At 43.9% G+C, this 20,977-nt stretch overlaps 1 protein-coding gene across 3 annotated transcripts; it reads left to right on the top strand.

The window, feature by feature from the left end:
* Positions 1–5,048: 5,048 nt before the first annotated feature.
* On the top strand, positions 5,049–20,977 carry LOC125269580 (GRIP and coiled-coil domain-containing protein 2). Of its 3 annotated transcripts, none has more exons than XM_048192509.1 (23): positions 5,049–5,208; positions 5,602–5,724; positions 6,320–6,404; positions 6,491–6,558; positions 7,813–7,917; positions 8,023–9,888; positions 12,822–12,885; positions 12,977–13,077; positions 13,153–13,251; positions 13,339–13,458; positions 13,741–13,905; positions 14,058–14,162; positions 14,264–14,426; positions 14,555–14,655; positions 16,732–16,809; positions 16,886–17,023; positions 17,417–17,538; positions 17,842–18,018; positions 19,181–19,398; positions 19,475–19,666; positions 19,918–20,057; positions 20,145–20,346; positions 20,554–20,977. In XM_048192509.1, the coding sequence occupies exons 1-23, from the start codon at positions 5,203–5,205 to the stop codon at positions 20,625–20,627; spliced, it is 4,512 nt and encodes a 1,503-aa protein (XP_048048466.1). In that variant the 5' UTR covers positions 5,049–5,202; the 3' UTR covers positions 20,628–20,977. The 3 variants fall into 3 exon arrangements, with proteins under 3 accessions (XP_048048466.1, XP_048048467.1, XP_048048468.1); XM_048192510.1 differs by having other exon boundaries at positions 5,062–5,208; positions 5,605–5,724; XM_048192511.1 differs by having other exon boundaries at positions 5,069–5,208; positions 5,635–5,724.

Below are 20,977 nucleotides of genomic sequence, written 5' to 3'. Positions count from 1 at the left end.
ATAACATAACATTTCATCTGAAGTAAATAATTGTGCACATTCTTCAAAGAATGAATGCAGTCGTGCTCGAGTCAAAGGACCTCCTGACCTTCTGCACACACATTACAGTGAAGTGTTGGGGGAAGTGTGTGTGTGTGTGTGTGTGTGTGTGTGTGTGTGTGCGTGTGTGTTATTTATGCTGCCATTACACACGTCACATACGTGACAGCCCTATTTGTAGAAAAAATTATGTTGAGATTTAATGACTGTTCTGAAATTGCCGTTGTAAAGCATGTAAAGCACCTGTAAAACAGTCAAGCAGAAAACTTGCCTCAGAAACTCAGCTCGTGTTTCCAGCGTTTATCTGACAGTTGCTATTACCTGTACGCCATCAGGCTCGTTTACGGACAAGAAAACACAGTGTGCGAGCGTCATCTATCCTGCTAACAAACTGCTGTCAGAGCTCTCTCTCTCTCACGGCCCTCGGCTAATGCTTCAGAGGACCGTCCTTTAAAATGATCCAGGGCTCCGCCAGATTTAGCGAGGCAATATTAGCGGTGGCAGCGAGCGCAGCTGGAGCCGGAGCGGAGGCGGACCGGGCCGCTGATGGATGTGCTGTCACTGACCACTGCCAGTTATTTATTTGATTGTTTTCTTCCTGCTTCAGCTCCAGCATGAATCAGAGGCTGGGAACGAGCTGACGGGGAAAATCCTTTGTCATCTTTCCTGACGTGGTCGAGACTTAAAACTACCGTATCAACTGTGTGTGTCACAGAGCAGCGCTGACCGAACCAACAGCCAGGTGTGGATATGGATTCATAAACAGGAAAATATAAATGATGAATAAATGATGCAAACAAGAGTCATTATTCAGATCAATTCAGTTCAAGTTTTGTTTTTTTATATCAGTGCAATCTATCAGCAGATCCTGGAGCTGATCTCAGCTATTACTGCCTTCAAATGAGCTGCTCTGATAGACTGAACTGTGGGTGCATTTCACTTCAACAGAGACCTTTCGAAGGACAGTGCTGATTTTATTGCTCCGTATCACGGTTAACATGTACTGTGTACTGCCTAAATATTACAAGCATTTTACACAAAGACTATTAAGTTAATTTGGGTTTATTTATAGCACCTCCTGGTGGAGCTCTCTTGTGACCACACGAACAAGCACAACTGATGGACACTTGATCACTTCAGTGTTCTTCATGATAAGGATCCTGTTCTTCAGCGCCTCCCAGTGGAGCTCCCTTGTGTCGTTTGTTCAGATGCTAGCTATAAAGTGTGCATAAAGACCATTTCAGAAAAAAGACCAGGTGGATGAAACATATGTGAAACAATCTCAGGCTGTGTTGAATCTGGAGAGGAACCATCTTTATTGTGTTACCTGACCTCTTCAGATCCGAGTCTTGGAGAACCAGTGCACTGGAGCAAATTAGTCGCTAATTTAATGTATGTATTTTTCATTGAACCCCATCATAAGCCATGTGCTCCCAGAGAAAAGACAGCACAACAGAAGAACACATGCCCAGGAATCCAGAACCGAAGTCATACGCTCACAACAGAGACACAAGACAAGTGTGGATCCCGACACCGAATCAGACTCCAGACTCCATTCTCCAAATATAAAGACAAGAGACAGACAGAGGAGCACACGGCAGGGAATCCAAACCTGAAGCGATCACACAGAGACAGAAACAAGCTGTCAGGATCCTGTTACCAAAGATAACTGACCAGATCCTGACAAAACACATTCTCATAATGCTGCATCTGTGGGTTAGACATAAAACTCACAAAAAAATATGACACTAACATTTAAACTGCATTTCCACTGGATGGATGGGTATAGTCTATGCACAGAAAAGAGACGATATTAGATTTTAAAATGGAATAACTAAGTGACTATAAGAGTGAAATATTAATGCAACACGTTACAATAGATGCTTCAGTACTATACAGCATCATAATACACCCGTTCAGAGAGACAAATGTTCAGTTTATAATGTTCACTGTGACGTGTTCAGTGCAGACAGACTCAGACAGCTGTATTGGTACTGAAATGTTGGTATTGTGACAGACATAACTATTATCCCACTGTTAGTAATGATGTTATTATTGTTGATGTTAATATCAAGAATTAATGTTTTTGATTTACAAGTTTAACAAGTATCATATTGTGACTTTCAGGGCTTTACAGGAGGATTCATCATGTTCTTTTAATAGGTGAGTCTTTTTCCATGGAGTTTGGGAGATGCTGTTTGAAATCTAGAGACACTTTTGATGGCCAGTTAAGCTTGTTTTAGTGTCGCTGAGGTATGATATAAAACCAGTCCCTCTTAAACAATCAGATGCACTGTGTACTTGTCTTCAACAAGAGATTAAGAAGACAAAAGGAGGGTTGATGAAGGAATCAGAGCCTGTGAGACTCACAATCATTTGAATGTTCAAGAAGAAGAGAGAACTGATCTCTGAGTCTCACACTCGTGACGATCATCAAACCAAGAGCATCACGCTAACAAAGCCACAGTCAGCTTCGATTCGCAGGGAACGCATGTATACTTACAACTGCCAAGTGCAAAACACGAGTGTAAGCCACACTGTCCAACAGGTTCTGTCGTTCATGAGCTGTATGTAGGCAGGTGTACTGTCATATGTTGTGTGAAGACAGACAGAGGTTCACAGTTTAATCAGTGTGAGTCCCCAAACCAGCTGGAGTCTGATTGTGCTTCAGTGCCAATCACAGGTGCAGGACTGTCTGTGATGACCCCGCAGGGATACTTCATTCACCTCGCCCTAAATATCCTGCTGTGAACACACACTGATTAAAGAAACACACACACACACACACACACACTGATTAAAGAAAACACACAGTGGCATTCCTCCAGAGCCAGTTTACAAGAACTGACTAAACCAGCTCTCAGTGATTCAGTGATAATTTACCGCTCCTGTCTTTCCCTCTGAAAACATGTCAATGTCTCTTCATTCCCTGGAGAAACAATGAAGATGACTGCTGTCGTGTCTCTATTGTGAGCAGCACCCTACAGTCATGACTATCCAGGAGCTCTCAAGATTAACTAATCGTGAAAAGTGCTGCATTATATTGAGATCGTGGCATGAAAGGTTGCAGTGATGACCATTGTAGTTGATCACAGACATGTTGTTGAGCTCATGAATCTCGTCATTGAAACTCAATTTCTGCACACTAACGAATGCTTTCATCATAACTAACAGTGCAAAGAGATTCGTTAAATAAAACGTGAGTTTTGGTGCGAGTCACTGATAAACTCTGTTTGATTGACAGCTCCAGCAACTGTAAAGGGAGCGTTCTTTATATATAATTTAATCACGGTTTAAATAACAGATTATTTTCATCCTACTAAGAGAATCAAGGTGAAGTTGAGCGTTTAGTCACGGGTTTGATTTACTGATACACAGACAAAGATCATCTGACTGTACATGAATCATTAATATCAGATCAGGCATTAGAATGAACACAGTTACTGACATGTTGTTGCATTACTGTCGAGTCCATATCGTAAAAGTCTGTTTGCACTGAAATGTGATTGATTTACCAAAGAATCCACAGTGAAATGAACCGAATACAAATAAATAAAGCTCAACTGAGACATTCACATTGTTGAAAATAAATAACCATATTCCTGCATTAGGATCCTTTGAAAGGTAATGTTATTTCAGTCCTGTATCACTCTTCTCTCCTCCTCATCTCACTGACACACCAGTGGGCGGGGCTAACGCTGCAATGATGAAGTAGGCGTTGATTTCTTCAGTGGAGGCGGAGTTATGATGCACTATTACGTCATAAAGAGGCACTTTCCACAATGAGTCGTTATCTGGGCTTGGTTCTTATAGTACGATGACCTCTTATATATCAAAAGATCAAGGAAATTTTGATTTCTCAGTTCATCACCCATTTAATAAATAATGATAAATACATCATAAAAGATGGGTGCCATAAAAATCCCATTGGGTATGGTCTGATTCAGCTTATTATCACTATATTTGATAGTCTATATAGACTTCTGAGCTCAGCACATAACAGTGTTGACAGTGACACTGATTTGTAGTTGTTGAACACTTCTCATTACTGTAATTGAGAAACACAGGTGCATGTAATGACATCTCCTCCTCCTTCACATCTGATGCCGTTTCACAGGAAAGGAAATTAAGATCTGCAGTGTTGTAGTGACAGACTGTCCCAAACGGACCATTATCAGAACATGTGAAGGTTTCCTCGTGCCCTGTGCTGTGTGTGAATGAGTTCATATTCAGCTCTGTTCAGAGATCAGCTGAGCGCCGGATCTGCTCCTTCAGTCTGACTGATAAACCTGATAATTCTGTTAGGAGGGGAAGTGAATCCGTCAATAGATCAATGAGGGATTCATCATTATCTGCAGAGGTTGATGACTGACAGCTGATCCACAGGTGTGTTTACAGTGACGGTCACTGCTTCTGACTCCACCAGCTAATAAATGGGGTTTAAATGTAAATATTTGTCATTTTCTACAGTCTCTTGTGATCTTTTGGACTGTGAATGAAGTGATTATTAAAGTACTCATCTGAAACACAGCTGTTGTGTTCTTCTGATTAAACCTAATATTCTCATTACATGTTAATGCAGTGATCTTGTGTTTCTGTACAGCAGGAATGAAAGCATGAGATCAAGGTTAGAAAGAATGATCTGTGGTCAGTTTTGTGTTTTATACCTCTCACTTTTTATCAAATATTTCATTTTTAAAATAAAAGGACAGTGGTAGGTACATGGCCTTATTAAGGTCACTTGTCCTCCATAATAATAATAATAATTATTATTATTATTATTCGCTGTGAATATGAATTTAATGTGTCTGTATCGGTCTGTATCTAGTTTTGTTCTCGTAGTAAACAAACGCTGAAAAGTCCCGCCTCCTCTGACTAACCAATCCGGTCAGTTGGAGCGCCGGACGAGCAGCCTTCCGATTGGATAGTCGAGATGTCATTCACACAGCCGTAGCAACCGAGACAAACAGTGACGTGGAGGTCATCCGGGTTGATAAACGAACGCTATTGGCTGATGTCTCCCTCGCGCTTCGCGGAAGTAACGAAGGCGGAAGTAACAGCGTAGTGATGTTAGATGTGTTTACACGCACAGGATTTGAGAATAAGAGATATTTTCCCAACTATTCCCGTGTGAGCAGCTGTGTGTCGTGATTCTGCGCAGGAATGGAGGTGAGTCGCTGAAGATCAAACACTTAGAGCGAATAAAGCTGCTGTAGAGGCTGATTTAAACCAACAATTATCACTAATGCATGCAAATGAGTCTCATTGTTGATCAGGTAGATGTGTTTGTTTGTGTGAGGCTTTGCACAGAGAGAGTCTAAAGCATTAGTGATGATTTCCCAGAGAACTGAAGGCTGTTAATTACTCTGTTCATAAATACCATGGTATTTAAATGATGCCTTGAGCAGATATACCATGGTAATCCCTCAGTATGATACACGAACTTCATTATAGAGCAGTGTATGAGGGATTTCAGCTTCTCTGATCCTCTATAGAGCGAAACAACAATCATAATCAACACACTGACTGTAAGACTGTCTTATTAATGTCTCACACCTGCAGCAGGACGCGAGCCCCGAGTCTGTGACGTCACAGCAGGACGCGAACCCCGAGTCTGTGACGTCACAGCATGACGCGAACCCCGAGTCTGTGACGTCACCGGCAGGACAGGCAGGCAAATCCAAGGTGAGATCCTTCATTGAGTGACACTTCCTGTATTCAGTGTGTTTGACTGAAAATGACACTTTAACATAATTTAATAACATTCACCATCACTTATGTGCATTTTTAGTAGTTGAAAAGTTAATCTGTGCAATAACCCACAAATCTTAGTCCCAAATTGTTGTTGGATATTGACTTAACTGGTTAAAAAATGCAATAATAAGCATATTTGAAACACTTCTCAAAAACAAACTGCACATTTAAGGTTGAAATGTTGATTTCTATTTTATCATATTGCTTAAAGTACGTGTTTGTTTGTGATTCATTGATAATAATGACAATAAAAAATCCAGAGGAAAGTCTTATTGAAGGTTAATTATATATACAGGAGACACATCATCAAAAGGTTGTCTTAATTGACTTAATTCTGTCATCAGTGATGTCTGTCCTTTGAGGGACACAGGGTGTTTCAGCTGTTGTTGTCCGTACAGTCAATGGGGTCCAAAAGCCTGAACCTTGTGCATCTGAATGCACTATAACAGCTAAACACGTCTCTCTGTGAACTCAAGAAGCGTTTCATCATTTGGGGCTTGATTTGTGCTCCTCTGTCTCTTCACAGTTGGACACACTGTCTAAAGAGGATCTGATAAAGTTTGCAAAGAAACAGATATTGGCAATGCAGAAGATGAAGTCGAGATGCACAGGTGAGGTTATGACAGTTGCTTCTTTATTGTAAAAACATGTATATTTGTAAAATCTTAATATTGTGATCACTTTTTGTAAAAAACAGATTTAGAACAGGAGGTTGCGGCGTTGAAGCATCCTGCTCCCGACACATCAGACTCCTCAGTTATCCAGGTGAGTAACTCTGTACAGGTGCGTAGATCAGGTGATCCGCTCTCTTCTCTTTACCAACACTTGTATTTACACTGAGAGATTTTATCACAACGTTCTAATGAATCATGTGATGTTAAAAGAGCACAAGCATCAAACTGAAATATGAAACCACTTATTTAAATGATTGCATGCTGTGACGTGTTTCATTTCATTTCCTCATACTCCTCATTTGAGCAGAGAAATCCAGGCCAAATAATGTTGCCATATCATGCTGAAGTGTGAATGCAAGCATAACCCTTCCTTAAAGTGCTGAAAAACATTAGGTCTGAAGGCGGAAAGGCATCTGTCAACTTTATACACTAAAAACAATAAATACAGTACTGCTGGGAGAGCCTGCAAAGCAGTGGTATGATTGCACATGAAAATGATCAGTACCAGTGCTTCCCACAGGTTTGAAATACACTTGCGGTGGTAGCCGGGTGGATAATCCTCCTGTAACCACGGCACAAAAATGGTCTACTACATGTGACAAACAACAAATAATGTGTGCTTTATTATGCATTGTAAATTATGCAAAATTACAGCATTTAAATGGTTCTCCTTTTCCTATGTTCTCCTTGCTGTCATATAGTGCCTCTCTCAGTGAATGGGACACAGATTTTACTAGTAAAATTTATATAATGAATAATATATGTGTCAAATAATGTTCTTAATCTTTTCTTCCTGTGGAGAGACTACAGTAATTTACTATGAATTAAAAGGAAATCAAATTAAATACAATTTGTGTAACCAAAATACCAATAATGCCCTGAAGGGTAAAAAAAAAAAAAACTTGGCATGTGACTTTTAATTATAAACAAGCCCGAAATACACCAGGACTCTTATTTTGAAATGTCTATCCTTACAACTGTCTATGGCCTTTTAATAAATAGTTTTAAAGTAGACATTGTAATAGTTCATCAACTTGAGTTCATTAGCAATCGCTTGGCATAAATCTGTGCTTTTCATTGATTGAGAATCACTTTGAAGCAGCCTGAAGCACAAGCATGTAGAACGCGCAACAGCGCCACCTTTGCAACATGCAGCGCTCTTTCTGAAATATCCACCGCATCTCATTGTCTTGGGCGGATATAAAAGTATAAAAGGGTAAAAATAATAAAAGCAAAAATGTGTCTCCAAATATACTTGGGCGGCCGTTAATATACCTGGGCGGCCCGCCCAAGTAAAGTCTCTGGTACCAGTGAAGTGTTTGAGTGTTTGGGTTCATTTGAACAGGAGCTGACAGAGCGGATGAACGCTGTGCTGCAGGAGAAGGCTGAGAGTCAACAGAGCCTCGCGTTACTGCGCAAAGAGCACGAGGAGTTCAAGAGACAAGCACAGGTGACTTACATTAGTGATGCTTTTTTGAACCTTTCAGCTACAGCACATTTAATAAAGCATAAAATCCACTGTATGCAACTGACTTTAGTTAACATGTATTTTCAGGACACAGAGAGAAGATTAACAGCTCTTCAGGAGGAGCTAGACTTAAAAAATAGAGAGTGTACAGAGCTGCAGAAAAATACAGCTGAGCTCACTGCTCGCTTCAACACAGCCTGTTCTGAGTACGAGTCCAAGATATCTCAAACTCAAGAAGAGCTTGATGAAGCCAAGCACCAGTGGACGGCTGCGACCGAAGCGCTCAAGGAGTCTCACCAGATGAGCCTCACCGAATCCCAGCAGGAGAGCGAGAATCTGCAGAGGGAGATCGAAAGAATAAACAAGCAGTATGAAGACGACGTCCGATACCTGGAGGAGCAGCTGGAGCTGAACGCAGCGGACTTCGAGAGGGAGCGAGAGCGGCTGCTTCTGCTTCAGGACGAGCTTTCGGAGCAGCTGGCGCTGAAGGAGGGCTTCCTGCAGGACGTCCAGGAGGAAGAGGAGGACGCCAATAGAGCAGGGCCTCCGAAACTCTCAGCGGACTTCCCGGCCTCGGACGACTCCGGCGACGAGGGCGGCGTGCTGAAATTGGCACTGGAGGATTTGCAGTCTCAAAACATGATGTTTCAAGAAGAGCTGGTGTTTCTTAGAAATGTGAAGGTGGAGCTGGAGTCGGAGCTGAAGCAGGTCCGAGAGGAGTTCGCTGTGGAGAAGGAAGAACTAGAGTTCAGAATTAATGAGCTTCAAATGAACAAAGACGGTGGTGAGAAGTCTGCGGACAGAAGCGGAGAGACGTGCAGAATCCAAACCTCACAGGAGGCCCCGAAGGAACTGGAAACTAGCTTTAGCTCCAGAGCTGAACGAGAGCAGACAGAAGAAGCTGTCGACAAGCTGCAAGACAGACACTCGCCTCTTCCTGAAGATGAGAGCAAGATCACACGTGAGCAAGTGGATCTGCGAGACAGAACAGAGCACTTTATAACGCAATACAAAGCCATGAAGGAGCAAACCGTGGCCTCGGTTCAGGGTCTGCAGGAGAAACTCGAGAGCATCTTCCAGGAGTTAGAGCACATCAGAAATACTGAGGACATGTCGGACCAAGAGGTCAAGATGCCTTTTGAGGACCTGAGGAACAAAACAGAAGAACTCCTAGGGAATCTACAACACAAGGAGGCTCTTGTGTTAGAGTTCGAGGAGTCGCTGAGGTTCGTGGAGCGTGAGCACAAGGCAGAGAATCAGCTGCTGTCGGAGACCATGGAAAAGGACGAGCGAATAAAGACCCTCGAGGAGGAGATCTCTGCTCTTCAGTCCACACAGGAGGAGTGTCAAGACTCCATCAAACTCCTGCAGTCTCAGATTGTGTGCCTGTCAGAAGAGAGAAACGCCCTTCGGCGAGACATGGACGCTAGTCAGGAGCATCTGTCTGAAGTTCAGGGCCACATCGCTGAAATCCTCAGGCAGAGTTTCTCCGAGACCGAGGTTGATGGCACGGCTGATCTCTCAACCCTCATAAACCGTCTCTTGACTAAATCTCAGGAGGAGAAGGCACTCCTGACCCAGCAGTGTGCTGAAAGCGTCGAGCGGTGGACGGCTGATCTGGAGAGCGCGAGGCAGTCGACGGAGGAGCTGCAGGAGCGCATCGACGAGCTCCTCCGCGAGAAGCACCTGCTGAAGGCCAGTCTGGATGATGTGGTGTTGGACACAGAGGGACTGCAGAAGGACCTGAGTGAAATTCAAGCCATGAATGAGAAGCTGAGGGCAGAAAACCAAAGCCTGCTTTCTCAAGTGGCTGACTTGAGCAGGAGTTCAGAGGAAAAAGAGCTGGCGGATGAAACGGACGCACAAGTTCACGAGGCCAACAGGCTCCAACAGGTTCTTGCTGACAAAGACTCTCTAATATCTCAGCTCCAAGAAGAAGTTGGCCACCTACAGGTATTGTGTGATTGTAATGCAGGCTTGTTTGTGAACAAGATCTTATCTCTAAGCAGATCATGTAATGTATGTTTCCGGGTTTGGCACGTGGAAGTAAAGAATAGCAGATAGATGTCCACGAGACTCACGCATGCCGTTATGGTGTTCCCCTTTACTCCAAAAGAAAAAAAAAAGACTCTTGTGTTTCCTCGACTTACAGGTCCTTCTCAAAAAATTAGCATATTGTGATAAAGGTCATTATTTTCCATAATGTAATGATAAAAATTAAACTTTCATATATTTTAGATTCATTGCACACCAACTGAAATATTTCAGGTCTTTTATTGTTTTAATACTGATGATTTTGGCATACAGCTCATGAAAATCTCAAAAAATTAGCATATTTCATCCGACCAATAAAAGAAAAGTGGGTCCCACTTTATATTAAGTGGCCTTAACTACTATGTACTTACATTTAAATTAATCATTTGATACAATGCACTTATTGTGTACATACATGTTTCTACATTGTACTTATATTTTAAAAATACCTGCATGTAATTACATCTGTAATTAATTTCTGTAATTACATTTATAATTACACTGTTGACCCATCCCTTACACCTTACCCCTACCCTTAAACCTACACATACCACCAAACCTGTCCCTAACCTTACCCGTATCCTCCTCAATAGCAGCAAAAGTGTTTTGCAATTCAATATGAACCCAATAAGTACATTGTACTTATTTTTTGATGTAAGTACATAGTAGTTAAGGCCATTTAATATAAAGTGGGACCGAAAAGTGTTTTTAATACAAAAAAAGTCAACCTTCAAATAATTATGTTCAGTTATGCACTCAATACTTGGTCGGGAATCCTTTTGCAGAAATGACTGCTTCAATACGGCGTGGCATGGAGGCAATCAGCCTGTGGCACTGCTGAGGTGTTATGGAGGCCCAGGATGCTTCGATAGCGGCCTTAAGCTCATCCAGAGTGTTGGGTCTTGCGTCTCTCAACTTTCTCTTCACAATATCCCACAGATTCTCTATGGGGTTCAGGTCAGGAGAGTTGGCAGGCCAATTGAGCACAGTAATACCATGGTCAGTAAACCATTTACCAGTGGTTTTGGCACTGTGAGCAGGTGCCAGGTCGTGCTGAAAAAACGAAATCTTCATCTCCATAAAGCTTTTCAGCAGATGGAAGCATGAAGTGCTCCAAAATCTCCTGATAGCTAGCTGCATTGACCCTGCCCTTGATAAAACACAGTGGACCAACACCAGCAGCTGACATGGCACCCCAGACCATCACTGACTGTGGGTACTTGACACTGGACTTCAGGCATTTTGGCATTTCCTTCTCCCCAGTCTACCTCCAGACTCTGGCACCTTGATTTCCAAATGACATGCAAAACTGAGCAACAGTCCAGTGCTGCTTCTCTGTAGCCCAGGTCAGGCACTTCTGCCGCTGTTTCTGGTTCAAAAGTGGCTTGACCTGGGGAATGCGGCACCTGTAGCCCATTTCCTGCACACGCCTGTGCACGGTGGCTCTGGATGTTTCTACTCCAGACTCAGTCCACTGCTTCCGCAGGTCCCCCAAGGTCTGGAATCGGTCCTTCTCCACAATCTTCCTCAGGGTCCGGTCACCTCTTCTCGTTGTGCAGCGTTTTTTTGCCACACTTTTTCCTTCCCACAGACTTCCCACTGAGGTGCCTTGATACAGCACTCTGGGAACAGCCTATTCGTTCAGAAATTTCTTTCTGTGTCTTACCCTCTCGCTTGAGGGTGTCAATGATGGCCTTCTGGTCGCCAGTCTTACCCATGATTGCGGTTTTGAGTAATGAACCTGGCTGGGAGTTTTTAAAAGCCTCAGGAATCTTTTGCAGGTGTTTAGAGTTAATTAGTTGATTCAGATGATTAGGTTAATAGCTCGTTTAGAGAACCTTTTCATGATATGCTAATTTTTTGAGATAGGAATTTTGGGTTTTCATGAGCTGTATGCCAAAATCATCAGTATTAAAACAATAAAAGACCTGAAATATTTCAGTTGGTGTGCAATGAATCTAAAATATATGAAAGTTTAATTTTTATCATTACATTATGGAAAATAATGACCTTTATCACAATATGCTAATTTTTTAAGGACCTGTATAATAACAGAGAAAAAACCTGACCGCAGTCATTTAATGTCGGATAACGTTAATTTAGAGGAGGGACTGGAGTCGTAACTACAGACAAGAGGAGAGGAGGCTTGATGGAGGACCAGCCTAGCAACCACATTAGAACTGCATGAAATAAAATCGGGATTGCGAGTTATAATCTCTGAATTGTGTGAAATACAGTTGGAATTGTGAGTTATAAAGTCTGAATTTTGTGAAATGTTGGAATTGGAGTTATCATCTTTGAATTGCGAGTTAAAATGTCCGATTTGCGTGAAATAAAGTCGGAATTATTTGAAATTAAGTCAGAATTGTGATAAATAAAGTCAGAATCGCGGGAAATGTAATTGTGTGAAATCTGAATTACGAGTTATAAAATTATGAAATTACGGAATTACAAGAAATAATGTCGAAATTGCAAGTTATAATCTCATTTGCAAAAAATAAAGTCAGAATTATGAGTTATAAAGTCAAAGTTGTGAGATACTGTTGGAATTATGAGTTATAAAGTCGGAATTGCATGAAATGAAGTAGGAATTGCTTAATCTGAATTGCAAGTTATAAAGTTGGAATTGTAAGCTATAAAGTCAAAATTGCAAGTTATAATCTCTGAATTGCAAGAAATATAGTAAAAATTGTGAGATATAAAGTCGCAGTTATCTTTATTTTTTTCTTTGGCTGAAACAAGTTTCCATAAAAATGCATAACTCTGTTTTTTTTTTAATTATTCTACAGAATTACTCTATAAATTGTAACGGTGACATCTTACATTTCTTTTCTTCGCTTGTCCATTTACAGATGTGCAAAGAGTCATCGGTGTCTGATGAAAATGACAAAATGAAAGAATTATCTCATGAAATAGGTAAGTTTGTTCATGTCAGACTCTTAATTTCATGAGTCTACATGCCTGAGCCGTTTCCTTTCACGTTCTTGATGATTCTTGTGTTGTGTAGAAATGCTGAAGAAAGAGAGCAAAGACAAGGATGAACGCATGAACAAAATCAAAGCTGTTGCTGTGAAGGCTAAGAAGGAGCTGGACAGCAGCAAGAAAGAGGTTTGAGGCGTCGTTTCATTCTTCCAGTCTCTGTTAGCTGTTGTGCTGTTTGTTCAGTCGTGTGTGTCGCACTAGGCCGTCGCTCTGAGAGAGGAAGTGGAGCAGCTGAAGGCTGAACGAGACCGGCTCTCCAGATCCATGAAGGACATCATCCACGGAGCAGAGGACTACAAGGTTTAGAGTTCATCCCTCCACTTACAGTTTCAGATGAGATCTGCTAGTGTTTAATAAACAGAGCACTTACAAATCATATATTTGTAGAATTTGATGGTGGATTATGACAAGCAGACGGAGCTGCTGGATCAGGAGAGAGAGAAGCTGGAGCAGGCCAACAAACACAATGAAGATTTAACCAGACGTCTCCAAAATGCAGTTCAGCAGGTATCTCGATAACACCCATCCATCCATAATGTGACCGCAGGTGTGATTTATGGACGGGGAGATTTAGTGTTACAAATGAAGACAGAAGGTGTGTGAAATGTTAGTGGATCCTATCCATAGTTCATGTGATTCTCTACACCTCTACTTCATACATCACTAAACATCACCAAAACACTGTACATGATTGAAAGACATTGAGCAAAAATGTAAAGCTAGTTCTGGGATGAGTTGTGGTTTTGTTCACATCAGTAAGACTGGTTGTTTTGTGTTCCTCTCCCTCAGCATGAGCTGCTGTCCTCCGAACGAGAGGATCTTACGGCCCGTATCGAGACGCTGCAGAGTAACGTCACGCAGCTGGAGTCACAGATACTGGAGATGCAGAAGCTGAAATGTGGGCTGGAGCGAGACCTGGAGGCAGAAAGGCTCTTAAGAGAGCAGAAGACTAAGGTACAGCTGAACATCTCTGTCCTCTCACAGCCTTACTGATGCATCCCCGGCAGCAGAATCCACTTTATACACGAGTACTGGAATCGTAACAGCGTTCCTTGAATGTTTTCTGTTCTTTTCCATTGAAGTTTTAAAGATGTGTGTTTCTCCAGGATCATCAGTCTGCAGTCAAGGAGGTGGAGGAGCTTCAAGCTCAGCTCAGCAGACACAAACATCAGCTCCAGGAAACGGCTCAGGAGCTCGAGCAGCTGAGAAAGGCACGTTCACAAACCGCTCGGCTCCTATTGTGGCCATCATGCCCAGATGGATAGATTAGTCATGTGTCAGTGTTGTAACGAGTGCTCTCCTCCCGCTGTAGGGCGCTCAGCAGAGCTCACTGATGGACATGGAGATGGCCGACTACGAGAAGCTGGTGAAAGAACTCAATCACAAGCTCTCTGAGAGAGACAGACAGATGCAGGAGCACGAAACGCACATACAGACACAGAAAGAGCGAGAGCAGCGTCTGAACGAGGAGATTGGTACTATTGAAAGTTTCCTGTGTTGATTTTCAGCCGGTGCGGCTGATGTTGTAATCGTGGTGAAAGAGCCTGCCTGAGGCTCACAGGATCAAACACTGATGAGTCTCATTATGTGCTGATTCCCTCAGAGTCTCTGAAGATATCGCTGGATCAGACGGAGGAGAAAGCCTCCAGGATGAAACAACTGCTGGTCAAAACAAAAAAAGATCTGGGAGACGCAAAACAAAAAGTGAGTCTCATGAATTCAGTGTCTGCGGTCGTGCTCTGAATATAAGTTATGAAAAATTAGCCTTTAATTAGAAACATCACGTCAACTTTCATATATTACATGTGGAGTCGCCATAGGGAAAACTCATATTTTAGATGTCGGATTTGCATGAAATAAAGTCGGAATTGTGATAAATAAAATCAGAATTGCTGGAAATAATGTAGGAATTGTGTGAAATCTGAATTGCGAGTTATAAAGTCGGAATTGTTTGAAATCTGAATTGCGAGTTATAAAGTCGGAATTACAAGAAATAATGTCGAAATTGTCATATTTTAGATAAATAGATAGACCATTTAGTGCTTTGTAAGTAATTAGCAAGATTTTAAAATCTATACGATGTTTAACAGGAAGCCAATGCAGTGATGACAGAACTGGGCTAATATGGTCATACTTCCTAGTTCTAGTAAGAACTCTAGCTGCTGCATTTTGTACGAGCTGTAGTTTATTTATCAAGCGAGCAGAACAACCACCCAGTAGAGCGTCACAGTAATCTAACCTCGAGGTCATGAACGCATGAACTAACTGTTCTGCATTCTTCATTGAGAGCATATGTCGTAGTTTAGATATATTTTTAAGATGGAAGAATGCGGTTTTACAGATGCTAGTAACATGGCCTTCAAATGAAAGATTGGTATCAAAGAGCACACCCAGGTTCCTAACTGACGACGAAGACTTAACAGAGCAGCCATCAAGTGTTATACAGTACTCTAGATTATTGCGTGAAGAAGTTTTCGGTCCAAAAATTAGAATCTCTGTTTTTTCTAAATTTAGTAGTAGGAAATTACTGGTCATCCAGTTTTTTATATCAGCTATACATTCTGTTAATTTAGCGAATTGGTAAGTTTCATCAGGGAGCGAAGAAATATAGAGCTGAGTATCATCATGGGGGTTGGTTTATATTGGCCAGCAGCCTTTGGAGTATCATCATTGGCAGCTGCCAAGCCACTCCCTAGCAACCAAACAGAGTACCCTAGCAACCGTTTTTCAAGACCTATATCTCTGCATCAGAACATCATACAGACATGGGGGTTTGCTTTTTTTAATCATGTTAGCAAACTGGACTTGCTACATGTTACACATGCTAGCAGTGAATAGCTACATGCTAATAGTGATTAGCTTAGGGTTTAAACATGACACAAACAAGTAAAAATGCATTACCATCATGTTAGTAGCATGTTAATCGTGTTAGCATCGTGTTAAAAACATGCTAGCAATATTGTAATAATGCTAGCATGATGCTAACAACATGCTAATCATGTTAGCATTTGGTTAAAAACATGCTAACAACATGGTAATCATGTTAGCATCATGCTAATCATGTTAGCATCATGCTAATCATGTTAGCATCATGCTAATCATGTTAGCAAATGCTAGCGAAAAACATGTTAATCATGTTAACATCTTGTTAAAAACATGCTAGGTACATGGTAATCATGCTAGCATTATGCTAATCATGTTAGCATCTTGCTAAAAACATCCTAGCAGGACGGCAATTATGTTAGCATAATGCTAATCAAGAGTGCCGAGTTTTGCCATTGCAAGCACCATTCACATTTTCTTCAGGAAATGTATCATCAGCGTAACAATGAAAACGAACGCCATGCTTCCTAATGATATCTCCCAAGGGTAGCATGTACAGAGTGAAAAGCAACGGTCCTAGTACTGAGCCTTGCGGTACTCCATATTGAACTAGTGATCGATATGACCACTCTTCATTTACTATTGCAAACTGATAACGGTCAGATAAGTATGATTTGAACCGTGACCATGCAATTCCACTAATGCCAACATAATTTTCGAGTCCGTTTAGAAGAACATTGTGATCAATAGTGTCAAATGCAGCGCTAAGATCCAGTAACACTAATAGAGAGATACAACCACGATCTGATGATAAGAGTAAATCATTAGTAACTCTAATGAGAGCAGTCTCAGTACTATGGTATGGTCGACAGATAGACGGATACAGTAGAACTTCATGAGAAGTTGATGACGTGGTGTTGTTCGTGGCCGTCTGATGTGTTGTGAATCTCCCCACAGGAAGCGGCTCAGATGATCAGTCAGGCGTCTCTGAAAGGAGAGCTGGAGGCCCATCAGCAGCAGCTGGAGGAATATAAGGTTGGACGGTTACACACACACACTGATAACTCACAAACCTCAGCTGACTGAATTAACCGTGATCTGTGTGTGTCAGATCCAGTGCAGTGAGCTGACGGCGGAGCGGCACCGGCTGCAGGAGCAGCTGAGGCTGATGGGAGAACAGCACCAGCGCACGTCCAGCTCACAGCAGCTCAGTCTGAAGGCGCTGCAGGACGAGTGCTCGGCCGCCAAGGTGCTCCAGATCTCATGTCTTCTGTTACTGATCTCTCATTTAAACACTGTCAGGGGATTCGTTGTCATTCTGCTCATTCCAGCAGACTGACTAAAGCTCAGACAGTCGGATGTTTTTCATGGATTTTCCATTGCAGTCGTCGTCTTCTAGTCTGCACACTTGCTAATGTCTTCATCTAAACACAATTATAGCTCGGCCGTCGGCCCAGCGGCTCCTGATGAATCTCATCCAGCAGAGCGAGAGGAAATGTGTCTGTGTTTCCTGCTCAGGGGACTCGATCACATGATCTTATTCATTAGAGATGTTCGTCTGAGCTTCTGTATATTTAGACACGTTCGCCTGCACCTGCTCTCATGTGTTATTTCTCAAGGTCTCTTGTGTGACTGTCTGCAGGCTGATCTTGCGGCGACGGTGTCTGAGTTTGAGAGTTATAAGGTTCGAGTCCACAATGTCCTGAAGCAGCAGAAACACAAGAGCTCCGCCCGCAGCGATGGAGACGCCTTCAAACAGGAGAGGTGTGCGATTCTGTTTACATCTACAAATGATTATCATGTGTTTTTCTTTTACACTGAAAATCTGATTTATCAGTGCGTCACTGTACAGAATCCCATGATGATATCATTCACACCACAACATACTATTTAATTTCGCTGTAATTTCAACAGCTGACTAGACATGAACAAACCAGAAACATCATCTTTGCCCAAAATCAATTTATTTTTGTTATAATTTGCACTTTTGCTGCACTAGTTTTCACTTTCTGTCTGAATGCTGATTTAGTTTCAGTTTCTTCCTGACTGTGGTAGTGTTGTGTTCAGAGAGCAGATGGAGTGTGTGCTGGAGCAGCTGCGCAGCCGCCTGCAGGAGACGCAGCAGAGCCTTCAGTCCAGCACAGCAGAGCTGCAGCAGCTGCAGACGGAGCACGACACGCTGCTGGAGCGACACAACAAGATCCTGCAGGAGAGCGTCAGCAAAGAGGCCGAGCTCAGAGAGAGGTGCGAGAGTGTGCCAGAGTCACTCCTCAGAGTCACTCCTCAGAGTCACTCCTCAGAGTCACTCCTCAGAGTCACTCCTCAGAGTCACTCCTCAGAGTCACTCCTCGAGAGAGCGAGAGTGTGCGAGAGTCACTCCTCAGTCACTCCGCAAGAGTGTGAGAGTGTGTGAGAGTGTGTGAGAGTGTGTGAGAGTGTGTGAGAGTGTGCGAGAGTGTGCGAGAGTGAGCGAGAGTGTGCGAGAGTCACTCCTCAGTCACTCCTCAGTCACTCCTCAGTCACTCCTCAGTCACTCCTCAGTCACTCCTCAGTCACTCCGCAAGAGTGTGAGAGTGTGTGAGAGTGTGTGAGAGTGTGTGAGAGTGAGCGAGAGTGTGCGAGAGTCACTCCTCAGAGTCACTCCTCGAGAGAGCGAGAGTGTGCGAGAGTCACTCCTCAGTCACTCCGCGAGAGTGTGCGAGTGAGCGAGAGTGTGCGAGTGTCACTCTTCAGAGTCACTCCTCGAGAGTGAGCGAGAGAGTGCGAGAGTGAGCGAGAGTGTCCGAGAGTGTCCGAGAGTCACTCCTCAGAGTCACTCCTCGAGAGTGTGCGAGAGTCATTCCTCAGTCACTCCTCGAGAGTGAGCGAGAGTGAGCGAGAGTGTGCGAGAGTGTGCGAGAGTGTGCGAGAGTCACTCCTCAGAGTCACTCCTCAGAGTCACTCCTCAGAGTCACTCCTCAGAGTCACTCCTCGAGAGTGAGCAAGAGTGAGCGAGAGTGTGCGAGAGTGAGCGAGAGAGTGCGAGAGTCATTCCTCAGAGTCACTCCTCGAGAGTTAGCGAGAGTGAGTGAGAGTGTGTGAGTCACTCCTCAGAGTCACTCCTCGAGAGTGTGCGAGAGTGTGCGAGAGTGTGCGAGAGTGAGCGAGAGAGTGCGAGAGTCATTCCTCAGAGTCACTCCTCGAGAGTGAGCGAGAGTGAGCGAGAGTGAGCGAGAGTGAGTGAGAGTGTGCAAGAGTCACTCCTCAGAGGTACTCCTCGAGAGTGTGCGAGAGTGAGCAAGAGAGTGCTAGAGTCATTCCTCAGAGTCACTCCTCGAGAGTGTGCGAGAGTGAGCGAGAGTGAGCGAGAGTGGAAATGAGTCTGCTCTGTGAGCTCTGTGTGACTCTGTGTTCATCTCTCTCTCAGGCTGCTGTCGCTGCAGTCGGAGAACGTGTCTCTGAAGTCTGAACACGGCCAGTGCGCGGCTCACCTGAGCGATCAGACGGAGGCTCTGCGCGGCAGCTTCCGTGAGCAGATGCGCCACCTACAGGACGAGCACTGCAGGACGGTGGAAACGCTGCAGCAGCAGGTCAGCCGGCTGGAGACGCAGATGTTCCAGCTGCAGAAGGAGCCCGTCAGCGCCGGTAAGAGACGCACACGTGAGGATCAGATCACACCTGCGGCTTTAGCGGGTCTTCAGCCGTCTCTCTGTCTGCGCAGGTGCGGCGCTGCTGCATCAGGGCAGGAAGAGTCAGGCGGACAGGAAGCCAGCGGACGCTCCTCCGGTGGACCTGCAGGGCGCTCGAGAGGAGGGCGAGGGCATGGAGACCACTGAGACGGAGTCGCTGTCCTCCACCGGGACCCCACTGCCCTCTCTGGAACAGCTGCTGACCTCTGCTGACCTCAAACACGGTACCGCCCTCACCCCGCTCACAGACATCAGTGTGCTGCAGACAGATGAGTGCTGAACCTCACAATATCAACTACATCTACAGTCTGCACATGTGATTGAGTGTCATATTGATACACCAGTCTTTTATAGATCACACAGTCTGATGAAGTGAAACTGGTTTATCAGATCATGTTCATCATTTAGAGCCTCAAACATTATACTGTAGTTTTTATAGGGTTGTGTGTGTGTGTGTGTGTGTGTGTCTGTGTAGAGCCTGCTGTCTGGCAGATGGAGCCCAGTAAAGAGGAGCTGGCTGTGAAGCTGAGCAGTGCCGCCCGCAGCGTGGAGCACCTGAGCGGCCTTCTGCACGAGACCGAGGCCACCAACGCCGTCCTGACCGAGCAGATCACTGTGAGACACACACACACACACACACACAGCTGGTGATGGTGCGGGTCAGCTCCCATCCGTCTGTCTGAACTCTGTAACTCTCTGCAGCTCCTGAAGAGTGAGGTGCGTCGACTGGAGCGCAATCACGAGCGCGAGAAATCTGTGGCCAACCTGGAGTACCTGAAGAACGTGCTGCTGCAGTTCATCTTCCTGCACTCCGGCAGCGAACGTCAGGCGCTGCTGCCCGTCATCCACACCATGCTGCAGCTGAGCCCGGAGGAGAAGAGCCGGCTTGCCGCCATCGCTCAAGGTGTGTGTTCCCGTCTCAGATCCTGAAGGGTTCATGATGTCTTTGATCTGCTCATGTGAGGGTGAATAGTGAAGCAGGTCTGAGTGTGTTCACATGCATGTTCTCACCCGGTTACTCTTCATGATGGAAACGCCTTAGCCTTAAGCTCGGGGTTTGAATGAAGAGTTCAGAGGTCGTGGGGTTCAGTGTAATCGTGTGTGTCTGCAGGTGAGGAACAGTCGGCTGCGTCGCGAGGATCGGGCTGGACGTCGTATCTTCACAGCTGGTCAGGGATCAGATGAAGGGTCACGTGACCGCACACATCCTGGAGCCGGAGCCGTCCGTGCAGCTGAAGGACATCTGGACACTGTCAGTCCGTCACACGTCACAACACCACCATCGCTATATTTATGCGCCTTATTTTTCTACTGTATGACTGTCAGTCGTGATGGGGTTTGTTTGGGTTATTGGCTGAAGGTTATTGGTTGGTCATATTTATTGTATTTTAACATAAATGATACATTATCATTTTTCCACAAACTGTAAATCTCGTATCATAAGAGATTTGAAGTACTGTGAGGTTCATTGAATGAAGGTGTGTAAATCTATCAGAGAATATATAGTCAAAGAATTAAACTACTTTAAGAGCTTA

This window comes from Megalobrama amblycephala, linkage group LG6 (assembly GCF_018812025.1).
Source record: "Megalobrama amblycephala isolate DHTTF-2021 linkage group LG6, ASM1881202v1, whole genome shotgun sequence".
Lineage (NCBI taxonomy): Eukaryota > Metazoa > Chordata > Actinopteri > Cypriniformes > Xenocyprididae > Megalobrama > Megalobrama amblycephala.
The sequence above is the reverse complement of the archived record's forward strand: the minus strand, read 5'-3'. Positions and strand labels throughout refer to the sequence as shown.

Coding starts and splice junctions, on each gene's coding strand:
- LOC125269580 (XM_048192509.1), top strand. Junction 6,559..7,812: donor CAGACTCCTCAGTTATCCAG/GTGAGTAACTCT, acceptor TCATTTGAACAG/GAGCTGACAGAGCGGATGAA. Junction 17,539..17,841: donor GACGCCTTCAAACAGGAGAG/GTGTGCGATTCT, acceptor TGTTGTGTTCAG/AGAGCAGATGGAGTGTGTGC.